Below are 26,520 nucleotides of genomic sequence, written 5' to 3'. Positions count from 1 at the left end.
TTCCGGTTACAAACGAACTAATAACGATGCATGCACAGATCAACAGTGCCAGCTGGTGTTGGGATTTTTGTGATTTGGAAGTAGTGTCAAATAATCTAATTATTTACACAAGAAATATCACAATTGTCACATTTGGGATACCCGGCGCAAACCGACAATTTAATAATACCTAAACAGAACCATAGCCCCCCCCCCCCCACACACACACACCGAGATTTCTGGCATGTAATGCAATACACTGCGTTAGTACTGATACATTTGTACAAGTAAACCTACTCGAAACAGCCACACTGTTCTTAGGGCCAAAAACATGATTAGTATTAATAATGAAACGACATGCACCACATTAAGTACGATCGCATGGAAATTTAAATGAACCAGCTTTAACTTCCATATGGACCACCATATCTCTAAGATTGGTATCAAGATGCCAAGCTGTTAAAGGTGCTTCAGGAAATAATGAATTGGTTAACCTATTAGAACGTAAGATATCAAAAATGCTTGTATATTATGTTCTCAACTCTGATGGAAAGTGGATGGTATGTTAGAGCTAATATGGGACGATTGTTATTACTCTTTTGATCATGTGATTTGATACAAGCTTCGTCGACAAAGATGACACCTTTTGTAAAGCCGCATTAGTAACCGACACTGGATAACCACATTGATGGAAGTACGTGCAAAATTCAGATTGACGCACACACAGACATTACACCTCAGTTCAGTTGTGCTAAAAATCATTTGTCATCCATATATATGTGGCCATGTTCGTATAGGTTTGTTTCCTTATATGTTTTATTGGCACTGTTAAAGATATAGCCATTGAATCTCCTTCCAAATATGTCAAATGAACAACTTAAAACGATGTACATAGAAAAACGCTTGACAAATCTTTATTTTTTATTTTATTTTATTATGAAAAGCAACTTCAGAACAAACTTAAACTTGCCTTAAATAATCACAACAAATTTCACTTCATCTCTACATACATAGCTGATTAAAAGTAAACTTTAAACAAGTAACAATATTCTTGCATACACAGAAAACATTTACTCTGACGTCTATTATTATACCACGCACAAACCTAGTTATTGGCTTTGAACAGAAAATATGGATTATATATACTCTGGTCGTTCAGCGTCATAACAATCCCTTTCTACGTCAATTGTTTTGTGGTGCTCGACATGGCAAAATGTTCTAAATTACAATTATTTTTTGTTTGTCATTTTTCATACATTATATTTGAGGAGGTATAATTTATTCACCAGTACATTTCTTCATTCAGTGGGAAAATAGTCGTCTACCAACTCGTATTGACAAGGTTCCATGGGTCACTCTTTTTTCCTTGGCTGAAAGAAGAAAGCTATGTACATCTCTCCTCGGTCGAGAACAAATTCTAGATTACAAGTTCACTCGAACAATTACGAACAAACTTAACAATCTGATTGGCTGTGTGAAATTGAATCATAGCATATGGAAATCATGGCTAAAAGGACGTTGATAGATTTAAAATATTTTACATACTTCCACAAGGGTTACTATGGAAACAAGACTATGCCTTTAACAGTATATCTACAAAACATTGTCACTAATTGAGCATATTCAAACGAAAGTAAATGTAATGCTTTTCACTGTAAGAGGCAATAGTTATGTAAATTACGTTTCAATGATCTCAATAAATGAACTGTTCAAAATCTACCTTAAAACATTTGCATAAATTAATAATCTGCTATACTTCAATACAAATGGGGGATAAAAAGTTCTTTTTCTGTAAATAAAAGCTAAGACATGCCTTATAGTTTTAAGGTTATATGATTGACAGATAAAATGATTTGTGCTGTAAGTGTTGAATCTTTATAGTGCAGATATACGACTTAATGTTGGTCATGGAATTCCTATAAGGGGTTCTCCTTTGCTTAATTGGCAGGTATATACTAATTTAAAAAAAATTGTCTCGATGTAACATTTAATAGCTCGCCCTCTTTGGGAACACGTGCAACTTAACTGCATCAATCGGATTACTGCTGTCGGGGATGGACATGGAGTTGTAGACTCGGACTTTCAATTATCCTGCTTTTTACGTACATTTATGTCCTGTTTCAGGGACGTGTGTGCTATTGTGTATTTCCATTGATGCCAAGCTACACTCTTATATATGCTATAACGAATACAAAGTCTGATGATGTATGTGAATTAATAAACTGAACCACCTACACATCAAAACACCTTACCCCAACTAAACCATGACAGTTATCTTATTACTGTATCGATGTTTCAATTTCGACTTAAAATGTATTTTGAAGTGACAGTAATAGAGACTTACTTTTTCTTCTTAGATGCTTTATATGAATAATAGTTCTCAGTTGTTTCAACTTGAATAGAGTAGTTATGTGTAAGATATTGCATTGTATGGGGTGGTTGTGGGGTGGGGGTGGGGGGTTAATGATAATTCAGTCATGTCATGGATTCTTTGCTTATGAGTTGAAATATACACGTAACTCTGACAAAACGCTAAAATTGAGTTAAAATTCAAACATTCTGTGAAAATATTTCAAAGTACTTGTATATGGTAGAGGACACTAAGTATTACAGTAAATGCCAAGAACATGACGTTTGACATCAGTTTCGACACTGCACTGGTTGTTTCGATAGATTTAACGACTTCAGCACACACTGTTTCGATACTTATAGCTTTAGTCTTCTCCTTCAGCCAATCATGGAGGTCTGTATCACCGAGTCGTGAAAATTCAACTCCAACAGTTGCCATCACTCGTTGGTTGTAATTGTTGAACCATTCAATCTACAATCAATAAAGTGGTCATAATGAAATTAATTTGATTGTCAGTAATGCGATTGTATCAGAGGGTTATTAATACAACATTGTACTTTAAAACCAGAACATTATGTGATAACGTAATTAATAGCATTTCATAATGTAAGAAAAGAAATTTTAAAATGTTGGTATTCCAGTCTTTGAGACTGTAACGTGAAGGCGATGATAGCATAAGGAATATCATTTGATATTTGATATTATGTATGTATGTATGTATGTATGCATGTATGCATGTATCTATGTATGTATGTATGTATGTATGTATGTATGTATGTATGTGTGTGTGTGTGTGTGTGTGTGTGTGTGTGTGTGTGTGTATGTTAGACTGTCGACAGTCGACAGACTCCGATCCGGCGCAACACCTTCGGCCCTCGATATCAGTATGCGATTATACACTAGTGTTGCGCCGGATCGGAGATTAGATAAAACGTAGGAAAAAAAGGCGCGAGTGACTGTCGACAGTCTATATGTATGTATGTATGTAAGTATGTATGTATGTATGTATGTATGTATGTATGTATGTATGTATGTATGTATCTATGTATCTATCTATGTATGTATGTATGTATGTATGTATGTATGTATGTATGTATGTATGTATGTATGTATGAATACAGTGCCACTTACTTGTTTAGAATTCAGACGGTTGACAATAATCAACTTAGGTTCAAATGGAATGAAAGATTCGACTTCAAATGTCAAGTACTTTTTACCTCTGGGAGAGTTCTATAAGAAAGGAAATAATTACATACAGATAATGAAAAAATACATCACAATATACATCCGAAAGAGTTTGACGAGGTACCGTATAAAAGAAGTAAATGGGGGGCTATTATAAGTTAAGTAGAAGACACGTTATGCAGACTGTACCTTTCTAAAAAAGATCTGGTTTCTCTTGAATACTATTTTTAAAAAGTGACCACTGTTGAGGCAAAGATATGAAGGTGTACCCTGACGACATAAAAGGAAATTGTTACATTTTAGCACGCAAACTAATGTTTAGGGTCGGGTGTTTAAACTAGAGTAGGTCGGGTTATCGGAACACATTAATTTTTTATTTGCCGTTATCTTACCTGTATAGTAGATTCAACAACTTTCATGATAACCTCAAGTCGTACACCAAATTTGCCTTCCTTATAATATGCCGGTTCTGTGAATCAATAATTGTATCAAATATATTTCAAAACCAACGAAATGTTAAAGAGATTCAGTGCAATGCAGAGAATGGGTTGAATTCAACAACACGTTTATGGTATAGCAGAAAACATGTCTGTAATGTAGTAAACTTTAATCAAGTTCTTATAAAAACACATTTCCTACATTTTCTCCTCGTTCAGAAGTTGAAAGGGTGAGTAGTGCCGAGATCAATATTTCAATATAGGTTAGTTCTCAACCCCCTCCCCACCCCCACCCCCACCCTTCTAACTAAATTGGCCAAGATTGATAATTGTTTCCGACAACACAATCAATTACCAATCATAGTAGTATGTCGTACTATGAATACAAAGTCCTCGTTCCCAACATGTAGTTTATTGCCATGCATATACTATAATAGCAAAAACCCTTCCATTTCTCGGTTTGACGACATTTCTGAAAATATTTCTATTTTGGGGTACAAAATATACTCAATTCAAAGTAACATTGCTTTTGTAAAGTGATAACTAAAATGGTCCAAACCTCACCCCAAAACATTTTGCTATCCTACAGTGAACTATTTATCTCAACCCTAACACAAGTGACTTGTCTCTTTGAGTGCAAGACTATCATTGTCGACAAGGAACCATACTGCCTTTATCACATTCTTTGCTGGTTTGCATGCCCCTTTTAATATTCTCGGCTCAGCAGGTATTGCTTGTTGCTCATATTCATACACGATACTTACCGTTTGAAAAGTACATTCCACGTTGAATGTGAAGGTTTCCTTCTGTTACTTTATCGCTAATTAGTGCAATTTTCGTTGGCCCTGAAATACATACAGAAGTTAGAGATTATAGATCATATACTCTTATGTACAGTCATAGTTAACACTTACTGCCTGGCTATAAAGTTACAAGTGGATTTCTACTACCCCGAAGGCTGTTTTGTAGCAAGTATATATCCCAAGAATGAAAGCCGATGGTAAATAGTTGCTACATAACAACACCAGGGGTAACATGACATCTATAGTATGTACTCGAGTAAAGCCAAGAAATACGTGTTTTGTAACGCATCATATTCTCAGGCAAATATTCTTTCCATAGTCAAAGCAAATCACCGATAGGCCGCCGATGCTACATGAACAGTGCCCTAGGGAAATTAGATAACGAATAGTGCCAGCCCTATGTAAGGTTATTATGGGTTACTTGTCCATACCACGTGACACGGTCTAAGCCAAGCACAAGGAGGTTGTATCATAATGATGTGTTATTGAACACATATTGCCTGGCCATGAGGGCTATAGCACCCGTTTATTACACCCGAGGGACTGTGAGTTACCAGAATCACGTGTGATTCTGGTAACTCACAGTCTGAGTGTAAGTCTGGTAACTCGTGTGAGTCTGGTAACTCACCAACTTGCGGTGGCAGACGACATCGTCAGAACCTGCCATTTTGACCTGCTGTGAACGCGCGGTGGTCACGTGACCATGTAAAAAGTTGATGGGACTATTTTCCTAGGGAAATAGTCATTCTATTTTCCTATTACGTGACTGATTCTAGCGAATCATGGCACAGCATTATCACTAGGTATATTATAAAACGTTTTATAGCCATTATCTATAAATACAATGAACACATCCAACATTACTTTGACCTATCAATATCAAGTGTATAACGGGTAAATCGACTGCTAGTACATGACCTACCCTCGTGTACAATAAAAGTTCCGAATCCATGTCCAATCGGTTGAGGATAATCTGAACCAGCTTTTCGGATTTGGCTTCGTGCCAGGATATCTAGATCTTCACCTGAGAATAAAAGACGTGTTAGAGAAGTGTTGTGAGTAAAGATGATGTAAACAGGTAAACTATCTAAGATTCTGTCTTTGTAGCAAAACATTGCGATCTTGATATCTTAAAGTGTAAAATGTGCAGTTTCTTATTGTACTAATTTATGTGTAGTTGTATAAAACAGAGCAAAGGAACATGGCAACTCACCATAGATATTGTCTGGAAATACAGCAGTGGCTAGTTCAATTAGTCCTAACAGAACAGCTGTGTACGCCTCCTACAGTAGACAAAACACAATCCCTAGGTATATGAGATAGGATTTAAATGTCCGGTTTCTGTTAGAATTAAGAACAACAAATTATGTGGCATAGCTATAGAATAAAAAAATTGGTCCCCAAGAAAAAAATAATCTTATGTACAGTAGTCTAATTAATCCATTTGCGTTGCATTAGTATACACACATAAACGTGTAGACACATATTAAGCGCGAAAAACAAATGTTCAAACTAGCAACATATTGCACCACCTCAATAGCTGCAACTACACAAACAAACTGAGCACATGATATGCATATATAGGTAATAACGCACAAGCAGTTTAACTATTTTTCATCATTGGGCTTTCAATCGGTTCTGGTCGACAAGCCTTATCAGAATGCTAAATGCCATAGTTATAGCTGAAATAGGCACATGCTCGTCATTTACTCGTTGTAAACTTACAGACTCTTCTTCTGTTGGCGTTCCTAGATGAATAGTTCTCGACATATCTGTTGCTCCATTACTGAAAGGAAAGAGATAGACACACAAAAGTTCTGTCGTTAATATGTTCCATCATTTATATTTTGAGTATATAGAGAATCAACGAATATGCATATTTAGGGATAGTTTACCCATACTATAGAATTAATGTATAAGTGACGAATTAGATTATTAACCCAGGAACATGTATTACTAAACTTACGTATATTGAGCTCCACTGTCGAAAAGGTAAATTCCACTGGCGTCTATTTCCTTATCATTTCCTGGTACTTGTCTGTATTTAGAACAACGAAATTACAGTAGATAAGTTATTTCCATGAAGGTTTGAGAACGAAAAACCATTATAACCATAAATTATCGCAACATTGTTATGTAGTATACCACGTCACTACCTATCAGGCTAAATGAGGAAGTGAAAACCCCGATACTAGTATATACTTATTGCCTTACTATATATAAGGGCACTAGAAGATGTATACCCGAAGAGTTCATATCTCGAGGCTGAAATATGAGGTAATTACTGCCTGTATAGCAGCACAAGGGGCATTATGGCGTCTACTAGGCCCCGTATAAACCAGGTAATAAGTATTTTATCATACACATTATTCTCAGACACACATTCTGTCCATTGTCAAAGTAAATCACCTAAAAAAACTCCCATGCTAAATGGCTAGTGCCCTTGGGAGAATAGAACACGACTAGTGCCCTGCTTTGTTGTATTTGAGGTCACTATGGGTCACCAGTCCATACCACGTGACATGATCTAAGCCAATCAGTGCAGACTGTATGAAAACGATGTCTTAAAAGCATTATGATTGATGTGTGTTATGCATCGACAGTTGTGATACGTCGATAGGTTCGAACAAGCTGTATGCTGTCAGCATCATCCCATGGCAACTGGTTCTCACTTTGTTGTTTGGATTTCATGTAACGATTGATTGAGCACCAGTGAAAAATAAACAACATTACATCTAGCAATAACTACAAAATGTTTTGATTAAGGAAATCCTTCTCTACCCACAATGCAATGTGTGCAGTGATTAACATGAGATATCAACAACGGTCCATCACTACTTACTTATGATCTATAGTGCCTGCATTCTTTCCAAAAGCAGTTATACTTGGTAAACTTTCTCCAATATACGTGCCATATTTGCTGCAACAATAAGCAAAATACATTGCGAAGTTGATCAGTTTCATATAGCTTTCAAATGATATATGTTTTTATATTTATGTTTATAAATGAAGGAGTTGGGGCTATAAAGGTCGAGCTCCATTTTTTTGTGATTTAACAATTCTAATTTCATTCGTGTGTGACTCTTCATCTCATCAGAAAACTTAAACTTTTATTCTAAAAGATAACTAGTAAAAACGTTAATTAAATTCGATTCAAAGTCATAAGAGGCGAGTGAAAAGAATTATTTTTTTTTGTTATTTTCTAAACATGACACATTTCTCAAAGCACAAACTACATTTCCCGATATATTGTAGTTTCTTATCTTATCTCACCAAAATGTCCTTGTAAGAATCTGTGATTTAAATTTGACCTGGGGTGTGATAAGGGCTTAGAGCCGAAACTACATTTTCGGCCTTTTTCTGAAAATGGCATGTTTGGAATTAGACCCTAATGGTATTAACCCCTTCAAATAACAGGCGGTGTTCATCGTCGGATTTTCACATATGACACATAATTTGACCAGGGGAAATCAGTACAGTAGAATATATTCTTTTATATGCACCCCCCCCCCCCCGCCCATTTCAGAGATGTACAGTATCGTACACTACATTAAACTAATAGTGGAAATAAACTTCAGCGTTCATACATGGCAATGAGAAATTTCAATAAGTTTTATTTTCCAACATCTTTAAGATGGTGAGAGGCTAGACTACATACCAACAGACAGATCAAGAGACAGAAAAAACGTAAAAACATTATTACAGGGCAACTTACGATCTCAGTTCTATTAATTTTTCTATTGCCGACGATTCCGTCAATGTCGTTTGATTTGCGTTCTCTACCTGTTTGAGATAAGTAATATGATTTTAGAAACAAGATGTACATACATGCTTTACATTCCATTGATAAAATATTTTGATTTCAACTATTGTTTTAAGTTGTATGTATGTATGTATGTATGTATGTATGTATGTATGTATGTATGTATGTATGTATGTATGTGTGTGTGTATGTATGTTTGTATGTATGTATGTATGTATGTATGTATGTATGTATGTATGTATGTATGTATGTATGTGTGTGTGTGTGTGTGTGTGTGTGTATGTATGTATGTATGTATGTATGTATGTATATGTATGTATGGATGGATGGATGGATGGATGGATGGGTGTGTGTGCGTGCGTTTGCTTGTGTGTGTGTGTGTGTGTGTGTGTGTGTGTGTGTGTGTGAGCGCGCGCGAGCGCGACGGTGAGTGCATGTATTTGGTTTGTTTGCATGGAACCATATATTCAGGTGTGGAAAGAATATTTCGTAAATCATGTACATTTATGCCCAGAAACAAATGTTGCTTAAAAGTGTTCAGTTTTACTGGGTAGGTTTTTTTTTGTAACGTGGGATTCCGAGACGTACGTGTGAGTAGGGCAGTTTCAGCACTTTAATGTCAAGATTGTCTAACTCAAATTCTTGAATTCTTACCGTATCTTCTAGCCACTTCAAAAACGCACAGCCTGCAAGCGAATCTTGTAACTACAATGTAAGAAAAATCATTTTATCATTCCACTGAAATTTCCATCACAAATAAATCACAATTTTAGTGAAATGATATCTTCTACCATATATCATAGTTTTAATCCCACGTTGTCTTGACAAGCGATATGAGTGTAAATGCGAATGTATATGTGGAAATGAGAGATGATGATGCAGTTGTACACTAAATACCATCAAGTCATCACCACAAAAAGAGCCACCGTATTAGTAGGTATTAGCTAATGCGCCTCGTTGTAAATCGTTTACTTAAATAAATTACAACTGTCGACATCAAACCACTGATGATCAAAAGTTGTTACAACCAGGTAAAATAAGGATTAATTACACTTGGTACAGCATGTTGGAACTACAGAGGCTTGTATTGAGGTTGATCATTTGATAAGAACGGTTGTATTGTCCTAATAGTTCACGTTCACAAACACATTTGAAGTAACCCTGTCATTTTAATATGCAAATGAAGAGGCAATAAAACTATTTCCAATTCATTTGTTTAGTTTACCTATTTTTCGTCAATTCTTTGATGTCACCAGTTTCCGTATAAAATCCATACTGTTACTGACTGATGAAGCAAGACTTTGTTTTGTAAATATGAATATGTTATATTTTGACTAATCTATACAATAATGAAGTTCCAACTGTATGGTCACTAACAGCACGAGTCAACTCATGTTTCTATATCTGAGGTGTTTAAAGTTACCATATGGATGAAAAAGGGGTATTTATTTTAAATTTTGCATTAATAAAGAAATTTTGTCATGGCTTCCATCCCCAAGGTCGAATTGTTTTATAAATCTAAAATCCAAAATGAATACCAAATCCTTATCCATATGGCCACTTTAACAATAATACTCTACTAATGATTTGGGAAATCGTTATTGTACGATTTAAAGTATAAGAACATTGTAATGTTATTCCTTCACTTACCAAAACACTTCTAATCGTATTCTGTTCTTTGTTATTCTTTATAACTCTTAACATTTTCACAGGGGACATTTTTGTGATGTAATCCTGAAAACAGATAGAAATACAATATATATGATGTTAAAGGGGATATACACTAAATGTTAAATGTTAAACTACATTATATCATAATATTACTTGATGAATTTGTTGTATTAATAGACACACACACACACACACACACACACACACACACACACACACACACATATATATATATATATATATATATATATATATATATATATATATATATATATATATATATATATATATATATATATAGTTTTGATCAAAACTATTGCACTCTGCCACTGCGGTATAGAGCACTGTCTTAGCAGATTGATACTCATCGAGTTACACTCACACACACACACACACACACACACACACATATATATATATATATATATATATATATATATATATATATATATATATATATATATATATATATATATATATATATATATATATATATATATATATATATATATATATATATATATATATATATATATATATATATATATATATATATATATATATATTTCTATAATGTGGTGCTTTGTCTGTATTTATAATCATTTGATATTTTTCTGGACCAAACCGATCATATAAGGACTTGGTCCATTGAACATGTTTCAAATGATATTCTAGTTCTTCCATTCAAATATATCGATTATTCTCACCCCTGAATTCCGACTAACTGTATCAAAGACGGAATAACTTGAAATATCTTCGAACCAAATCAAACCATAGCCAGCGACAACTAACTGCGCAAACTCCGATGTAAACCCGTCGTATGACACCATTTTGACACATGATGACGTACTTCCGCCAGGGTTACATTTTGGTAAGTCATTGCTCAGAGAGTCGATACGATTGGAATCTATGTATAAGCTAGTAAAACAAAAATGGAGAACCATGGGAATAAATATTGACTTTAAAACATTGAATTCAGTTATTACATTGAAAATAACAGACCATGGTTGTTCTTTTTTCTGATGGCATGACAATTACAACTGCCGGCATCAGACCATGGACGAAAGGAATATGTTACAAACATGGAAATTTACGGTAAACAACTGAATTGGATTAATAGCACTTGGCACAGCACGATGGAAGTACGGAGACCTGTATTACATTCAATGATCCACCATTTGATAAGAACAGTTTTATGGCCACGTTACATAATAGTTCACGTTCATAAACAAATTTCCAGTTTCGCTGGCATTTCATGTACATATGAAGGCCATAAAACTGTTCTTATCAAAGCATAGTGTGTAACACAAGTCTCTGCTGTTCCAACATTTGCTGGCCAAGTGTTATTAATCCACTTCATTTGTTTACTTTCCCTGTTTGTAACAGGTTCTGTTCGTACACGGTCTGATGTCAGTAGTTGTAAGGCTATAATGGTTATAACTGGAGTTGTAGCAGTTATTGATTTGACAACCTATACTATTATAGTCACTGAAAATCGTTAAAATGCTAATAATTAGACATTTTACATGACATTGTTAATTAAAGGTCTCTAGGTAGTACAATAATAGGTTGAAATCGCGATTGCTCTAGGGTTGTCATGTTTAGGGTGCGAACCCCAAAACCAATGTGATTGGATTTTACTGTATGTGCACAGTTACACAAATGCATTTACCCACAGATGATCATGATTCAATACTGTTCAGGGGGTACGATATTACGATGAAATAATTATAGTTAACATCACAGCGTTAACATTTCATCCCAGTTAAAGCAAGTGCAGTGCTATAGCCTTAACAGGAAAACCCATGCAGATGTTGGAATGGGTTTATTCGACTAGTAAATAACATCTAATGATTTCACATGTTAGGTTTATATGCTGGCTAGACCTTATGTACTTGCATTAGAAAACACCCAGTATTTATTAGTGTATTAAGTCAAACCAATTCAAAATAACACAGGTTAATTTCATTTTCTTACCTTACTGTGTCTCTTGTTATAATTGCATAGGAGAAAAATACGGGATTGTACGGAGTGTCATCTCCTCGTAAATTGAATAACCCTGGAATTGATAGATCGAAATGCTTGTCAAACACAGATTTATGTCAATAAAAGGAACAAATACAATCATTACATTAAATAGTGTAGCCCTATATCATCGAACAATTTGATGGGCGACACACAATGGTTTTTATGGAAGTCTAGAGGATATAGCGCCCTCAATGTCCACGTTTGTAAAGTAACAAACAAATGCAACTGCACAATTCACGGTCTTAGAGCTCAATATGTACAGAACGAAGAGGCTGTGGTTTACGAAGATAATGTACAGTCGCGTTCGGCCTTCTCTCTGTGAGTGATAGGAAAGGACCTTGTATGAGGGCACCCCAACACGGCATATCCTACACGCTGATATTTATAGTGCTGCGACAAACAAGTACATAGCAGTTGTAGGATTATATATACAATGTATATATATATATATATATATATATATATATATATATATATGATATATGTGTGTCTGTGTGTGTCTGTGTGTGTGTATATGTATGTGTGTATGTATGTATGTATGTATGTATGTATGTATGTACGTATGTTTATATATATATATTATACACACACATATATATATATAATTATATATATATATATTAATATTAATTATTTTAATGCACAAAACATTGTAGAAAATTGGTTCAGAAATGCCTGTACATGTACAATTTTTAACTTACATGCAATATCTGTAAGATCAGAGAGGACTGTAACATATACATCGTTATCTTCCATAAGGGTTCGTACTTCACGGACTTTTTCTTCCCAGTCTCTTCCTATTAACAGATGAAGAAGTATAAAGTTCATAGTAAAATAGACATGATAACTAATTACATTATTGTCCAGTGTGTGTTGTACACTGAAACTATTTGCACTGCACTCAGGCTCAGGGTGCGTTTAAGTGTGTGAAAGAACGACACCAGCCAGGGAACGCTAAAATGACTCTGGTAAATGCCCGAGTACGCAAAACAAGTCAAAGTATGGTGAAGTGTCACTAACTCACTTAAATGCGTCATACCTTAATGTCTGTATTCAAGTCTTATTACCGCATAAGACTAAAATACAGTCAGTAAGGTATGACACATTAAAACACGCCATCAGTTAGTGACACTTTTCCATACTTTGACTAGTGTTGCATACTCGGGGTATCTACCCAAGTCATTTTAGTGTATTACAGCACTAGCTCTATTGAATTTTCCATTCTATTTCACATCATCGCGGACACTGTCATATATACTTCCATACTTACAAACCGATTTAAAATAAACATCGACATTAAACGAAACATTATTACAGCACTAGTTTTATTGAATTTTTCCATTCTATTTCTCGCCATCGGAAAGTGTCATACTTGCATACTTACAAACCAATTTAAAATAAACATCGACGTGGCAATATTAAACGAAACTGTCCTTTACTCTGTGCGCAAGTGTACGGTTATGTCTCTCATGTAATTTGTAACAAATCAGACGACAACATTCCATTCTCAAAAGTATTACCTGTAAACTCGTCAGGTACTTTTCTGATTTCACCGTTTGTCCGTTGAGGGCGGTCTGTCTGCCATATTTCATCAACTAGGTTTTCTATGTCGTCGAGTACAAGATTATTTGCAGTCAAAGCGTTGGAGAATTTTTCAAACTCAGCTATGAGAGTACAGAAGAGAAAATATGTTAATTATGTGAACGTATACCTAGCTGTAAGGCCTAAAAAAAAAGATGTGGTAACACTGGTTCTGATTACATTTTAGAATAGGTTGGGTAGGTCAATTGTTTATTATATTATATCATGCTACTATGCGCCATTCTGATTGGATAATAACGGTGGTAAAATCCCATTTTACCACGGCTGGCAGTGGTAAAATGGGCCCCTAAACTAGCATATGAATAGTACATACAAGCTGAATGTGTTCGTTCTTATACCAATAAGTTAACACTTCCCCAGAGTAAAGGTGTGTCAGGTATCCTGTACAATAGTTTGGGTTACAGTAGTCCAAATAATTCCACTGATGACCTTGCGATCGAAAGCAACGATCGATCAGTGGCTTCAACATCACTGATAAGGTACAAGTTCTCCCCATGCAACGAGCCGTCTCAGCGTCCTACTCTCGTTACGCGTTGAATCAAGCAACACCGATTTAACTTTTAACCATCAGTCAAGGTGCGTCAGGATTATTTCAAAACTGTACATTTTCAGGTTCAGTCAATGTTCAATTTGTTATCCATTAAATTAAAGTAGACTGTGTAACGTCGCGTCTCTGACTTACTGTCTCGCGCTTTCTACGATTCAACTGATTCAATGCCGAAACATCTATTTTTAGCAGTGTACAAGATTGTATTGTTCTTATGTAAATATCCAAACAAAATTGTTACTTTTTTTGACCTCTTGCCCCGTTTTCTTTGTTGCTAGTTTTCAATGCGTTTTCGTTATGCATTATATGATGTAAATAAAGTAATTTATCAATGCAATGCAATGCATTGCAATGCAGTGTATGGTTTGTGTTCATGCAGTGTGTGTGGGGGCTACATGAACGTATCCACTCATTAAAATATGCTCGTTCCCGACGATGTATTACCGACGATCTTTTTCTGTACGTGCGAATTCACCTTTTCGGGCATATAAATAACCACAGAATCACATTTAGAAGAAATAGACACATATTTTGATATAATATAATAGCAATAACTCCCTCCGAAGGCGGGTATACACTCGAATTTGGTACAATTCGCTCCATATAGCACTCGCCATTCGGTTCGTGCTATATGTCGCGAATTGTACCAAAATCTCGTGTATACCCGCCTTCGGCGGGGGTTATTGCTTAATTTTATTATAATTTTTTCATATGTGAGTGTCTAGTTCAGATAGTTGTATTTCATGGAAATGTTAATATTTAATAATATAGAGCTTTGAGAATATGATCGAAATATTGAAAGTTGTGGTTAGCACCTACCGTATGATATAAATCGTGGATCGACCCCAACTCTACCGAAGTCAAACTGTTGAACTAACCAATCTTCAGGCTCGATGTAATCTGACATGTCTACAAATACGATAATACAAATACAATAAGAGATAGTAAAACTTGTTAGACCAACATTCGGAAGTTTTGTCCCCCTCCCCCTTCCTCCCTCAGAACGTCCAAAATAATAATTATAAAATAAAACCAGAGAGACTCCTTCATTGTTCATGTTATATATATATATATATATATATATATATATATATATATATATATATATATATATATATATATATATATATATATATATATATATATATAACATATATATAACATATATATATATAATGTAAAATGTCTATGCTGGAGTAAACAGTGGTCAATACATATGTATATATAGTGGTGTAAATAACACAGTATCAAGCCAGATACACAGGAGCCGTTAAAGTGTTTCACGCTTTGTATTACCATCAGACGACCAACGGGATATTATATATATATATATATCCAGTGTGCCGTACACTGAAACTATTTGCACTGCACTCAGGCTCAAGGTGCGCTTAAGTGTGTGAAAGAATGACACCAAGGGGCGCTAAATATATACATATATATATCCCCAATACAGATACTAGATATTTAGGTTTTAATGATCCATATGGTTTACCTGGAGTCATTATTTTCCAGTTACAGTCTACAAACTCTTCAGCTCGTTCTTTATAGTCTTCTGTTGTCCATAACACTGCCTCTGTCTTTGTGACTATTCCTATACCTGTCAATGTATGTAATATGATAACGTGTTTATATCACTGAGAACAAGGTAATTCTCGAACTTAGTTTGCAATCGAAGTGGTAAGCAGCAAACGCAAATGATAAGGGCGGTCGGGATTATTCAGTCCTACATGGGTCTCGGAAAACAGAAATAGAATATTTCTTGATACAGACAATATGACGATTTTGTATACTACAGTAATTAATTTATTAATGTGATGATACCACATTTCCCACAATGCATCACGAGATGACGAGTTTGCTAATTCCCAGTATACATCATTTGCTCTTTGACAAAACGAGTTCACTGACTTGATTCATTGATTTGATATGCTAATGAGATGACATCATCGTGTTATGCTAATTAATGAGTATGACATCAGCTCTTACCATTGTATCCATCGAATCCACTAACGTACTGTAATCTCATATCCACAGGAGCAGTGTATTCACTCTGTTTGGAGCAAACAAACAAACAAACAAACAAACAAACAAACGAGATTAATTAAAGCAATTTCATTATACTCAGGATAACAAAATTTCAAACATGCAATTGCAAATCTGTGGAAATCAGCATTAAATGGGACATGACTGACTACGACATTATCTTGGGTGTAATTCCACAGAAAAACCATGATTCATTCAATGACTAATCTGGGCTAGCTCAATACAACAATGGGTTTATTGTGAACTATTAACAATATGTGTCAGGTTGGAATGATGCATGATGCCACCATGAACAGATGCTTTGTTAAAAATACAAACAAACGTTGAGATACAAATATCGAACTTAGCATCACAATAGATAATTCAGTGACGATGTACTCATAATTTAACTACGTCATCAATCACGTCTGTCAAGGACACCTGAATCTATACTGATGTCTCTTATTAATGTAGTCTGTTCCGTAGATTGTAATTAGTGTACTGATAATTGGACGTACAGTTCTTATAATTTCAACAGATTGTATATATCTGGATTTTTTCCAGTGTATGTGGGGGGGGGGGACGAGTCTTGTTATACTCGTTTGATATTAATTTGCCTTCGTGATAAATTGGACTTGTAGTCGAGTCTATATCATGTCAAGATACTGGAGTGTGCACAGTCTGGATAATTTCGAGGGGGTAATGATATTTGTTGTACTTGCTATGTAATTATTCATACATTACACAATGACACGTGTCTGAAATCATGCAGATAATCGCATTCCTGAAACACAGTGTTTAAACATGTGATACGGTGTAAACTGGAGAATCAACTTGTCTTCATATACATAATTATACATCCACTCCACTTCAGTGCTCTATTTGTACAATAGCACTCGGCGACTTATGCATTATCCATCACTTAATTCACACCACAGTGTAAGTTGATATTATGTAAATTAGACCATGAATAGTACTCACCTGGTGGGCGTCTTTCTGTGTAACAATATATGCATTCATTGCATTATATTGGGGCAATTTATTCTGTAGTTGCGTCAGTGTAGCCGAGGTGTCAATTGCAGTTGTTGGTAATAACTGGAAAAAAAATCAAATTCATGATTATATTATTGCAGCTCCAGTTACCTAGCAAATACTTGTATATCACATCTTATTGTAGTGAACAGATGACACATAGTTCAAGTCAATATAGACCTGTTGCCGGTTCCAAGATTCATGGCGCGTCTACACATATAAATCGCGTATTCGTATGCAAAGCGAGTTGTCCGTGCTTCTGAAGGGGGTGGTACTACGTGATCATACATTGGATCTACGTGGAAGTATTACGGTTAAATTCATTTCTGTTATTGATGTCATTTAGTCTTTGTTCTATAAATCCACGCATAATTAAAGAGGTCAACATGTCTTGCCATTATTTTAGGAGTAAAATGTTATTTCACTGAAATAAATACAAAACAAGTCTAAACGTAACATAAGCGATGTTTTCTCTCGCAATGCATCTTGGAACAGGAAAACTGACTACAGTCATTGTTGTTATATTTATAAGATTGTGTATTTCGTCATAAATATCTGTCTCAACCCATTCCACGTGTTTCTGTTACGAGAGTATGGAGACGATAGAAGTGTACAATATAAATATTTTGACTAAATATGTTGCTATTTTTCATATCTATAATATTGATATTTCCATATTTATATTAATTATATAATTAGATGAGAATATGGAATTATTTGGAATTTCGAAGTGCTAATTATATCCACATGTTGTGAAGCACTTTAAAACGTTCATTCTGATTGGTTAGAAAGGAAAGGAAACAAGCACGTGCACATTTGTTAATGAGTAATAAAGTATGTGTATGTTTTCAAATCAGTGGCAACCTTGCAATAGCTAGCGTCACACCACCGCATTAAGCCTAAAAAAGATAGTTTGGTTCCGTTTACCCGACCCCATCTAGTTTTTCACTGCCAACCCTAAACTGTTTGCAAGTATTCGAGAACAAAATAAGAAAATCGCGAAAACTGTGAAGTCTCTCAAGAAATAGTGGATGCGGAAAGTGACAAAAACACTATAAGACTGTTCTTCCAATATGTAATGGCTGTATATCTGATGAGAAGAAACCAATAACGCACGGCCCAAACAACAGAAAACATAACTACCTGAACTAGACACTCACACATGAAAAAAAAAATTAAAATTAAAATCTAACTACCCCACCTATTCTGTATTTGAGCGTATTTGCAACCACACAATTTCTAGGTCTTATATGAATTTCTCTTGGTATACATGAAATAATATAGAGAAAATACGTAATTATGAACTATACTTACCGGTGGATTCCTTGAACAATCCCTCACCTGTGAGTGTACACTGATAACTATGTAATAGAATATGAAAATATATCATTAATGTAATACATTAATATTAAATGTCTTATACATCTGTGTATGCTTTGTAAAATAAATACAGTATTTGTATGCGGTTTATTGGTCTTGTTGCATTAAATAATTAACCTAGTTTAAGTAAGAACGGTCTTAGAAACACGTTGATCACTGTCTTAGAGTGAGAAATACCGTCATTCTTCACATTGAATAAACTAACTAGTGTCAGTTACTTACTGATTGACAAAAATCATTGAAATGAATATACAGCGATACAATTAAAATCGGAAACAACACAAGTTGTTGAAATGAAACAAGTTCTTGTGAATTTTAGCCTATAGTGATATTAAGCCATGCGGGCATTTTGACTACCACCTCTTCCCAGCACACCTGGCATAACCCTAACGATTTTGATTTAATGAAACATTGGCCAGAACGCCTGTACATGTGCCAATTCTTTATGCTCGGTGTGATGGGAACCAGCGACAGTCAACATCCCCACACGACTCGGCCGTAGGTTAAGTCAATTTGCCATCTTGAAAATACAGAATGTGAACACTGCAGGTGAAAAAACAATGTTAGTTTTACTAAAGCTGACCTGTAATACAGTGTTTCTGACCTATACCATCATAAATAATTATACAGACGTCTCAAGGTACAACAAGAATGTTTGGCTGGATTTCCATTAATGCAAATAGTGTCGAGTTACAGTGTACTATTTGTCCAGAGTGCAATGACGTGCATTACAGCTTCTTTTCTACGTGGGTAATGAGGCATAGTAAGTGTGCTATCCAGTTTACTTGCCATGTTTTCTATTCATAATTATTGTAGAGAAAACCGCTCAGCGAAAAACAACTTTGGCAACTTAGTACTGTAATTGTTGTGTTTCTGCAGCTGTGTCAGGACTACTTCAATGTTGTGTCAATTCAAGTGTCTTGTTAAAAAAGCTCAGTGTCGGTGTTGAAGTGCGAACGTCTTAATTAACAGTCCCGCCTTTTATCTGGTAGAATCGTGCCCTAGCTTAGACTGTCTAGCAAACTACACAACATTGTACTCAGGAATTGATAGAACGTATAGATCAGTGCTATGAAAGTATCAATCGGGATGTCGTAATTCTATAGATAGAAGTAACAAATGTCGAGATGTTCGACGAGGAGAATAATTGAGGAGTATCAATCCAAAAAGTAATTTGAACTAAAGGTTTTACCACCTTCATGTTATTACACAGTTAGTCATTAATACATCCCAAATTGGAAATGTGGAAATGTGTGCGACACGAGGCACCTGTGTCATTCGACATTAACACGGGTACGATATGGGGTCAATAGTTCAATGTAGGATAAAAATAAATTCGTTTAGTTAGGCCTCAGGTCCATCCCTTCTAACTAAATTGGCCAAAATTGAAAAAAAATGCTTTCAGACAGCACAATCAATGTCAAATCGGTATTTAGTAGTATGTAGTGCTATGAATACAAAGTCAGTATATCCCCATAATTAACTATAAATCTCGCCCCTAAGGTAACTCTGCACATGTATGCATCTCCTGACATCTTAGTCATCATTATCAAAGTGTGCTTGCGTAAATCAAAGCTTTCAATGATATTACATCAAGGTAAAGAACTACCCCTTTTTACTGCATCCCAACGCGCGTTCCATGAGTATGTGTGCCATTCGTGTATTTTAAAGGCGAGCAATCCGAATACAAACATGTATAGGAGTCGCCCTGCTTACAAACAGAATAAACTATTCTTAGGCCAAAAAAAAAAAATATGTCTGGTTCTGGTCAGCGCGCGCGTGCCCTGAATACCCCCGCGTCGATCCTTTTTTTCCCGATAATTTTTGCTTTCCCGTTCCTTATTTACAATTCCCCGTCGATCAACACTGTATGCAAGGCTAGCGGAAAAAATTTAACTCGTGTGATGGCGCACTTCTATTTGGTAACGGGTACCCTTTTCTTCTAGTACTGTTGCATACCCATAATCCCCCGTACGATATGTGTACGTAATATGTACGATGAGCGTGGTTGATGGGAATCACGGGAAATAGTGTGTTCACTGTGCTAGGTGGTAAACCGCTCACATGTTTCGAAAATGTCAGAAGTTTGAGTACGTCGTGAGCAATCGAAATGTTGATATCAATTCAGCTGACTTTCGAGGTGTTCTTAGTTCTGGTGATCGTTTCGTTCTGCCTTCTGAATACAAAGATTTTCCTGTAGCGTAAGCAGTTAGCTCTGGATGTATGCGCTACGATGTTCGACACGTCTTTCCATCTGCGATGAGTTGGAAAGACGTGTCAAACATCGTACCGTATACAGACTGCGTATCAGACTGATGATGGACGGTGCTCGAAAGAAAACACTGCCTCCTCTACGTCCGTTGGACAGACCTATTTCTCGTTATTTAACGTTGCAAGTTGCACAATGACATTATACAGTGGTTGCAAGGCAAGACTCATTATCTTGGATGGGATTATAACTGCAAATCGGGATTATAACTGCAAATCACTGGGCGATAAGATAAATTTGTAAATGTGACTAGTGATGCCCTGATGGATGATTGATCCGCATCGTATAAAACTTGCCATACAACAGCGCCAACTTCCAGAGTTGTATGACATCTTCCGAGAGCATGTAAAGTGTCAAAAATGTGTATTTACTAATTTGCCAAAAAAAAAAAAAATTAGGAAAAAAAAAAAACGCGCGTCGTCGCACCACTTTAGAAAGTTTACCCTGACCAGAACCAGATTTTTATTTTTTTTGGCCTTATATATATCTTAATTAAAACAAATTTTCCTATGATTTTTCTTTATTCATCCATGGAAAATACGAGTGATCTAAGGGGCTCTGTCACTACGAGTCGAATATGGGTAATGCCAAGCAAAGCCGAGTGTCACGAGTATTTTCCTTGGCTGAACGAAGAGAAATATTAGGAACCTATTTGTTTAATTCAGTCAGAATTAAGTCCGGTCTGCTAAGTTATATTCTCAAACTCCGTCTACAAGCGGGACAAGTCTCATGGGAAAACAACAGACAAAACTGCTTTCCACGTAGCTATTGTCTGCTATGTAATTAGTTGTAATGGTTTCTTTGGTGTTATAAACAGTCTTTATCAAAACACACATAAAATGAAAACTCTGTTGACAGCCTCCACATTCTATCAACCTATTGTTCATTAACCTCCAGAGTATTGGTTCAACAGGTCATGCATGCCTAAGGAAGCTGAGTACATTCACCTTATTATAATGATGGCCTAGGGCTACGGTACATTGTGTAAGAGAATCCTCCAAGTACCTTCTGCCGCATTATAGGGCTATTCATACAAGAAAGTAACTGTGTGTGCCAGAAACCTTGACAGATACAGTGAGCGACTGTTACTCTCTAAGTATGCATGTCGCAGATGTGATAGTCGTGACGGATAGAGACTCCATTAACAGGGCAATCGTAACGGATGGATTGAGTTTGCCTTCACAAGTATATTATTGTCGACCTTTTGATCGAGACTGTACTCAGGCGTAGTGTTACAAACTTTTCATACTGTAACAAATGTCGCACTACTTTATCAGTTCGTGACAAGTGTACTTTTATGAGTATGTTATTAGTTTTTTTTGATATGATGGGTTTATATGTGCAGATAGACTATCTCCAAGAATTAGCTAGTCGCATTAAGTTTAGTGTATCCATAACAACTTGTTCACTCATAGTGCAAGCTTCTATAAATAATGTTCCTTTTTGACAACATAATTTGAGATAATATTTCTATAATAAATTATTCCCTATATAGTCACATTACTTGAGTTGTTATTGATTGATTGGTTGCTTGTTTGCTTGCTTGCTTACTTGATTGATTGATTGATTGATTGATTGATTGATTGGTTGGTTGGTTGATTGGTTGGTTGGTTGGTTGGTTGGTTGGTTGGTTGGTTGGTTGGATGGTTGGTTGATTGATTAATTGATTGATTGATTGATTGATTGATTGATTGATTTGCTTCGGTGTATCTTGCTTGATACTGTGTTATTTCATAGACTCTGTGTATGGTCTATGGTTATTTACATCGCTCTACATACGTATGTATTCAGCACTGTTTACTCCAGCATAGACACTTTGCATACACTAAGTTTCTATATAGTATGTGTTCTGGGAACACATATACATATAAATTCAGTATATATATCCATTTATGTATTTACTTATTTTCTTGTATCTTGATTTAGTTCATGGACATTTTACGATTTAATGTTGGCACCAGTAAGCTAATGTTAGAATTACCGGTATTTTGAACTGATTGAGGCGTTATAAACTGGGTAAATTATTGGATCCAGCAAGCTGATTACACATGTTTAGTCCTTTGTCAATAATGTAATGTTTTCCTTCACTGTCTGCTTATTGAAAGGAAAAAAAACCTTGATATGGTCCACATGTCGTATTTATCTCTCCATTAACTGACTAATTGTCTGCGATGGTACCGTCAATATTCAGAACATTTGATATATTGCTGCCATTGGTAAATTAGTCAAGGCGATATTACGTAATGTCATACGTTCTATTAACCAATCACTGCTGTTACATTAAATAACAGGCCACCTGCTTATACCATAGTGAATATCTTTCAAATACCTACAGGTGTCTCAAATAACACATTGATGCATTCTGAAACGTACACAGTGTAATAGATTTGGTCATTATATCGATGATATGTCAGCTTCATTAACCTTTACTTGTTCAATTTACTCAGTTCATTGTTATACAGTACAAAACACACTGAATGCTGCTTCTATCAGACGCATAGGTCTACGTCATCAGTGCTATTTTAAGACAACTGACAACGGTGGGATAAGACTTTCTTACGTGCCACTTTGAGTGAATCATGATAAAAATTATATCTACATTTTCATATGAACATATAGAATAAACAATAAAGTGTTCTTTACTTTTCGAAACGTCTTGGCCAGAAACTTCACTGTATGTATCAGTTAGGGAATTAGCTTTCTGTTTTTAATAAGTTACATTATTTGTACGTATATACTACACTTATTCAATTTGGACCGTTATTAAAATGATTTTCAAATAAACGTATTTTGTCGCTAAATTGTTTGATATCATAAACAGGATCCTTTACTAGACCATGACCGAGTATCATATCACATACTATATATAGAAATGGAAGATGCACTTGGCTGTCTCTTAGCAACAGGATATGTGACAAAAAGGATTATATCAGTTGAAGTGTATCTCTGTATTAACGCTAATGGTATTGACGCTATTGCTGTTACTGCAGTTGTTGGTGCTATTCCCGGCATTGCTGCGGTTTCTTTTTCTGTTGCTGTTATTGTTGTTGTTACTATATATATTCATGTTGTTATTGCTGTTGTTGGCGTGTTGAGGTAGTTTATTTTTATGCTGTTGTTGTTGTTCCCGTTGTTGTTGTTGTTGTTGTTGTTGTTGTTGCTGCTGCTGCTGCTGTTGTTGTTGCTGCTGCTGCTGCTGCTGCTGCTACTGGTGCTGCTGCTGCTGAGTACCCGTTGTTTCTACTTCCTCGTCACCAGCCAAATAAATCTACTTACTCAAATTTCATCACGTTTCGCAAAAACCAAATTCAGCAATAATAATAAAACAGTGTGACATAGTTTGCCATTAAATTCACCTCATACAAATCACAGGTGAATCAGGATAGGAAATGACTTACGCATAAATAGATATATATTGAATAAATGTACAACGTATCGTCATTGGTTATGCACCATTAATATAGTTAAATGTATTACAGTTGATACAATTAGTTTGACCATCTTAAGGCTATTCCTATTTACTGGCCGTGAGGCACTATAGGTAATGCAAGTCTGAGAAGATGAACCCGACTTCAGGGCTACAGTTTTGAATACATACACATTTCCCAGTACTATTGAAAGATATCGAAATCTTAATTCACAGCACTCAATAAAACCTTGATATTTACTTCCTGTTTGTGATACCTTTTGTTAGTCAAATATAAAGCTTTCTCTTCCCTATTTCCCCTGAGTCCCAACTCTGTTGTCTATCTCTGTATCTCATTCTCTGTGTCACTCTGTCTGTCTGTCTGTCTGTCTGTCTGTCTGTCTGTCTGTCTGTCTGTCTGTCTGTCTGTCTGTCTGTCTGTTTGTCTGTACCTCTCTCTTTGCTAATATTATGTCCCAATTCTTATATTAATATTGTGCGTGCATCAGACTGTCTCTTTCCTTCTTTGTCTCCCATTCTGTCTATGTCGCTATCTCTGTATGTCTGTCTCTATGACTATGTATGTGTCTGTCTGTCTGTCTGTCTGTCTGTCTGTCTGTCTGTCTGTCTGTCTGTCTTTCTCTCTCTCTCCCTCCAATAATTGGTCATGTTAGATGTGTTTGTAACCACGTGCACAGATGTTTTATTGCATCAAGGCAGTTAATAATAGTATAAATATAATTAGTACATTCTGTCCTGTCACAATTTAACACAAAATCTGTGGTAATATAGTAAAAATATACAACGTATATGTCCCCACACAAACCGAAGCAGTATAACCAATGTATAATACTGGATCACCCTTGATTTGTATTTTAACATGGTTTACAATTAGAAAATTCTGCAAACTCCAAACACTGTGAAAGGCAATGCACTCTGAACTCTAGCCCTTTCGGTTTCTGATCAATTAATATTAGGGATATATGTCATTCCTGTAATTATCTGTAACATACATTAGATGGTTACTTCGCATATCAATTATATCAAACGCATAAAAGCTAAATATGCGTGATTATTTTTATAAATTTATATCTTATACAATACTGCAGTGACTATGTGGATTTTAATTTTCTAGAATCAGTATATTATCTTCTCTTTTTTTAGTATGCATTGGTTTTCCAGTAGCTGAACGGAAGGAGGTATCTTTTGATATTGATCAGTCAATATCAAATTGCATAGTTATATTCAACACATTTGCTGTATTCTCAGTTCTCTTTAGTTACGACATTCTAGCTATGGACAATACATACGGAAATTCGCTATGAGTCAGATGTAATGGCTGACGTCGACATACACAAACATGGTGAAAACATGACAAATGGGAGTACTTGAACGTGTGAATTAGCTTTGCAGACATAATGCGACTTGTTTAGATTATAATACTCAGGCTCGCTTCAAAGGGATTCGCGTTTTAATTCTTACTATGTCTAAATAGACTGGTATGAAATTCATTAATTTGTCTACCTTTATGTGCGGTAATAGCTAACTGTCGAGGGAAATGTTTGATATTCTCCGCACGGCCGTCACTCAGTCAAAGTATGTGTCAATATAAATATAGTCCCTTAGCTCTTTGTAGCGGTCGATGTTTCGTCTTGTAGAATTTGTTCATACCGGAATTGTGAAAATGGAAGTTCGATAACACACGATCGATAATTCTAAGCTACATTGTGGATGAATGTGAGTTTACCTGAGGCGACAGTATGACAAACACAGACGAGTTTAGCCTTGGTCTTTCTCTTGTAATATCTGTGCACACACTGTAAGGATAGGGTTTCACAACAAAGAAACCTTATCGTGCGTTTGACAGCCTTAATACCAACATAAAATACACAACGTACCTGTGCATAGCAGAACTACGGCTGTGAGAATCTCCCTGGGTGTCATCTTCGGTACGTATGGCGGTAATGGATAGCGTTAACGGTGAGCTCAGTTAGCAATGACGGACGTCAGACAAAGGGGCATGCGTTTGAATATGCGTAGTAGTAC

General features: G+C 35.6%; 1 protein-coding gene across 2 annotated transcripts; it reads right to left on the bottom strand.

Moving 5' to 3' along the window:
* Nucleotides 1–961: 961 nt before the first annotated feature.
* LOC144440085 (xaa-Pro aminopeptidase 1-like) lies at nt 962–26,520 on the bottom strand. 2 transcript variants are annotated; one of them, XM_078129341.1, is made up of 22 exons: nt 26,373–26,520; nt 18,734–18,780; nt 17,369–17,482; nt 16,352–16,415; nt 15,858–15,962; nt 15,185–15,274; nt 13,737–13,880; nt 12,918–13,013; nt 12,166–12,247; nt 10,896–11,106; nt 10,168–10,251; nt 9,172–9,222; nt 8,470–8,537; nt 7,597–7,674; nt 6,721–6,792; nt 6,480–6,540; nt 5,968–6,037; nt 5,677–5,778; nt 4,716–4,796; nt 3,907–3,983; nt 3,461–3,559; nt 962–2,800 (listed from the first exon to the last, which is right to left on the bottom strand). In XM_078129341.1, exons 1-22 carry the CDS (start codon nt 26,416–26,418, stop codon nt 2,552–2,554), a joined length of 2,091 nt encoding a protein of 696 aa, XP_077985467.1. In that variant the 5' UTR covers nt 26,419–26,520; the 3' UTR covers nt 962–2,551. The 2 variants fall into 2 exon arrangements, with proteins under 2 accessions (XP_077985467.1, XP_077985468.1); XM_078129342.1 differs by lacking the exon at nt 6,721–6,792.

This window comes from Glandiceps talaboti, chromosome 9 (genome assembly GCF_964340395.1).
Source record: "Glandiceps talaboti chromosome 9, keGlaTala1.1, whole genome shotgun sequence".
Taxonomy (NCBI): Eukaryota; Metazoa; Hemichordata; class Enteropneusta; family Spengelidae; genus Glandiceps; species Glandiceps talaboti.
This window is presented reverse-complemented; position numbering and strand designations above follow the sequence as displayed.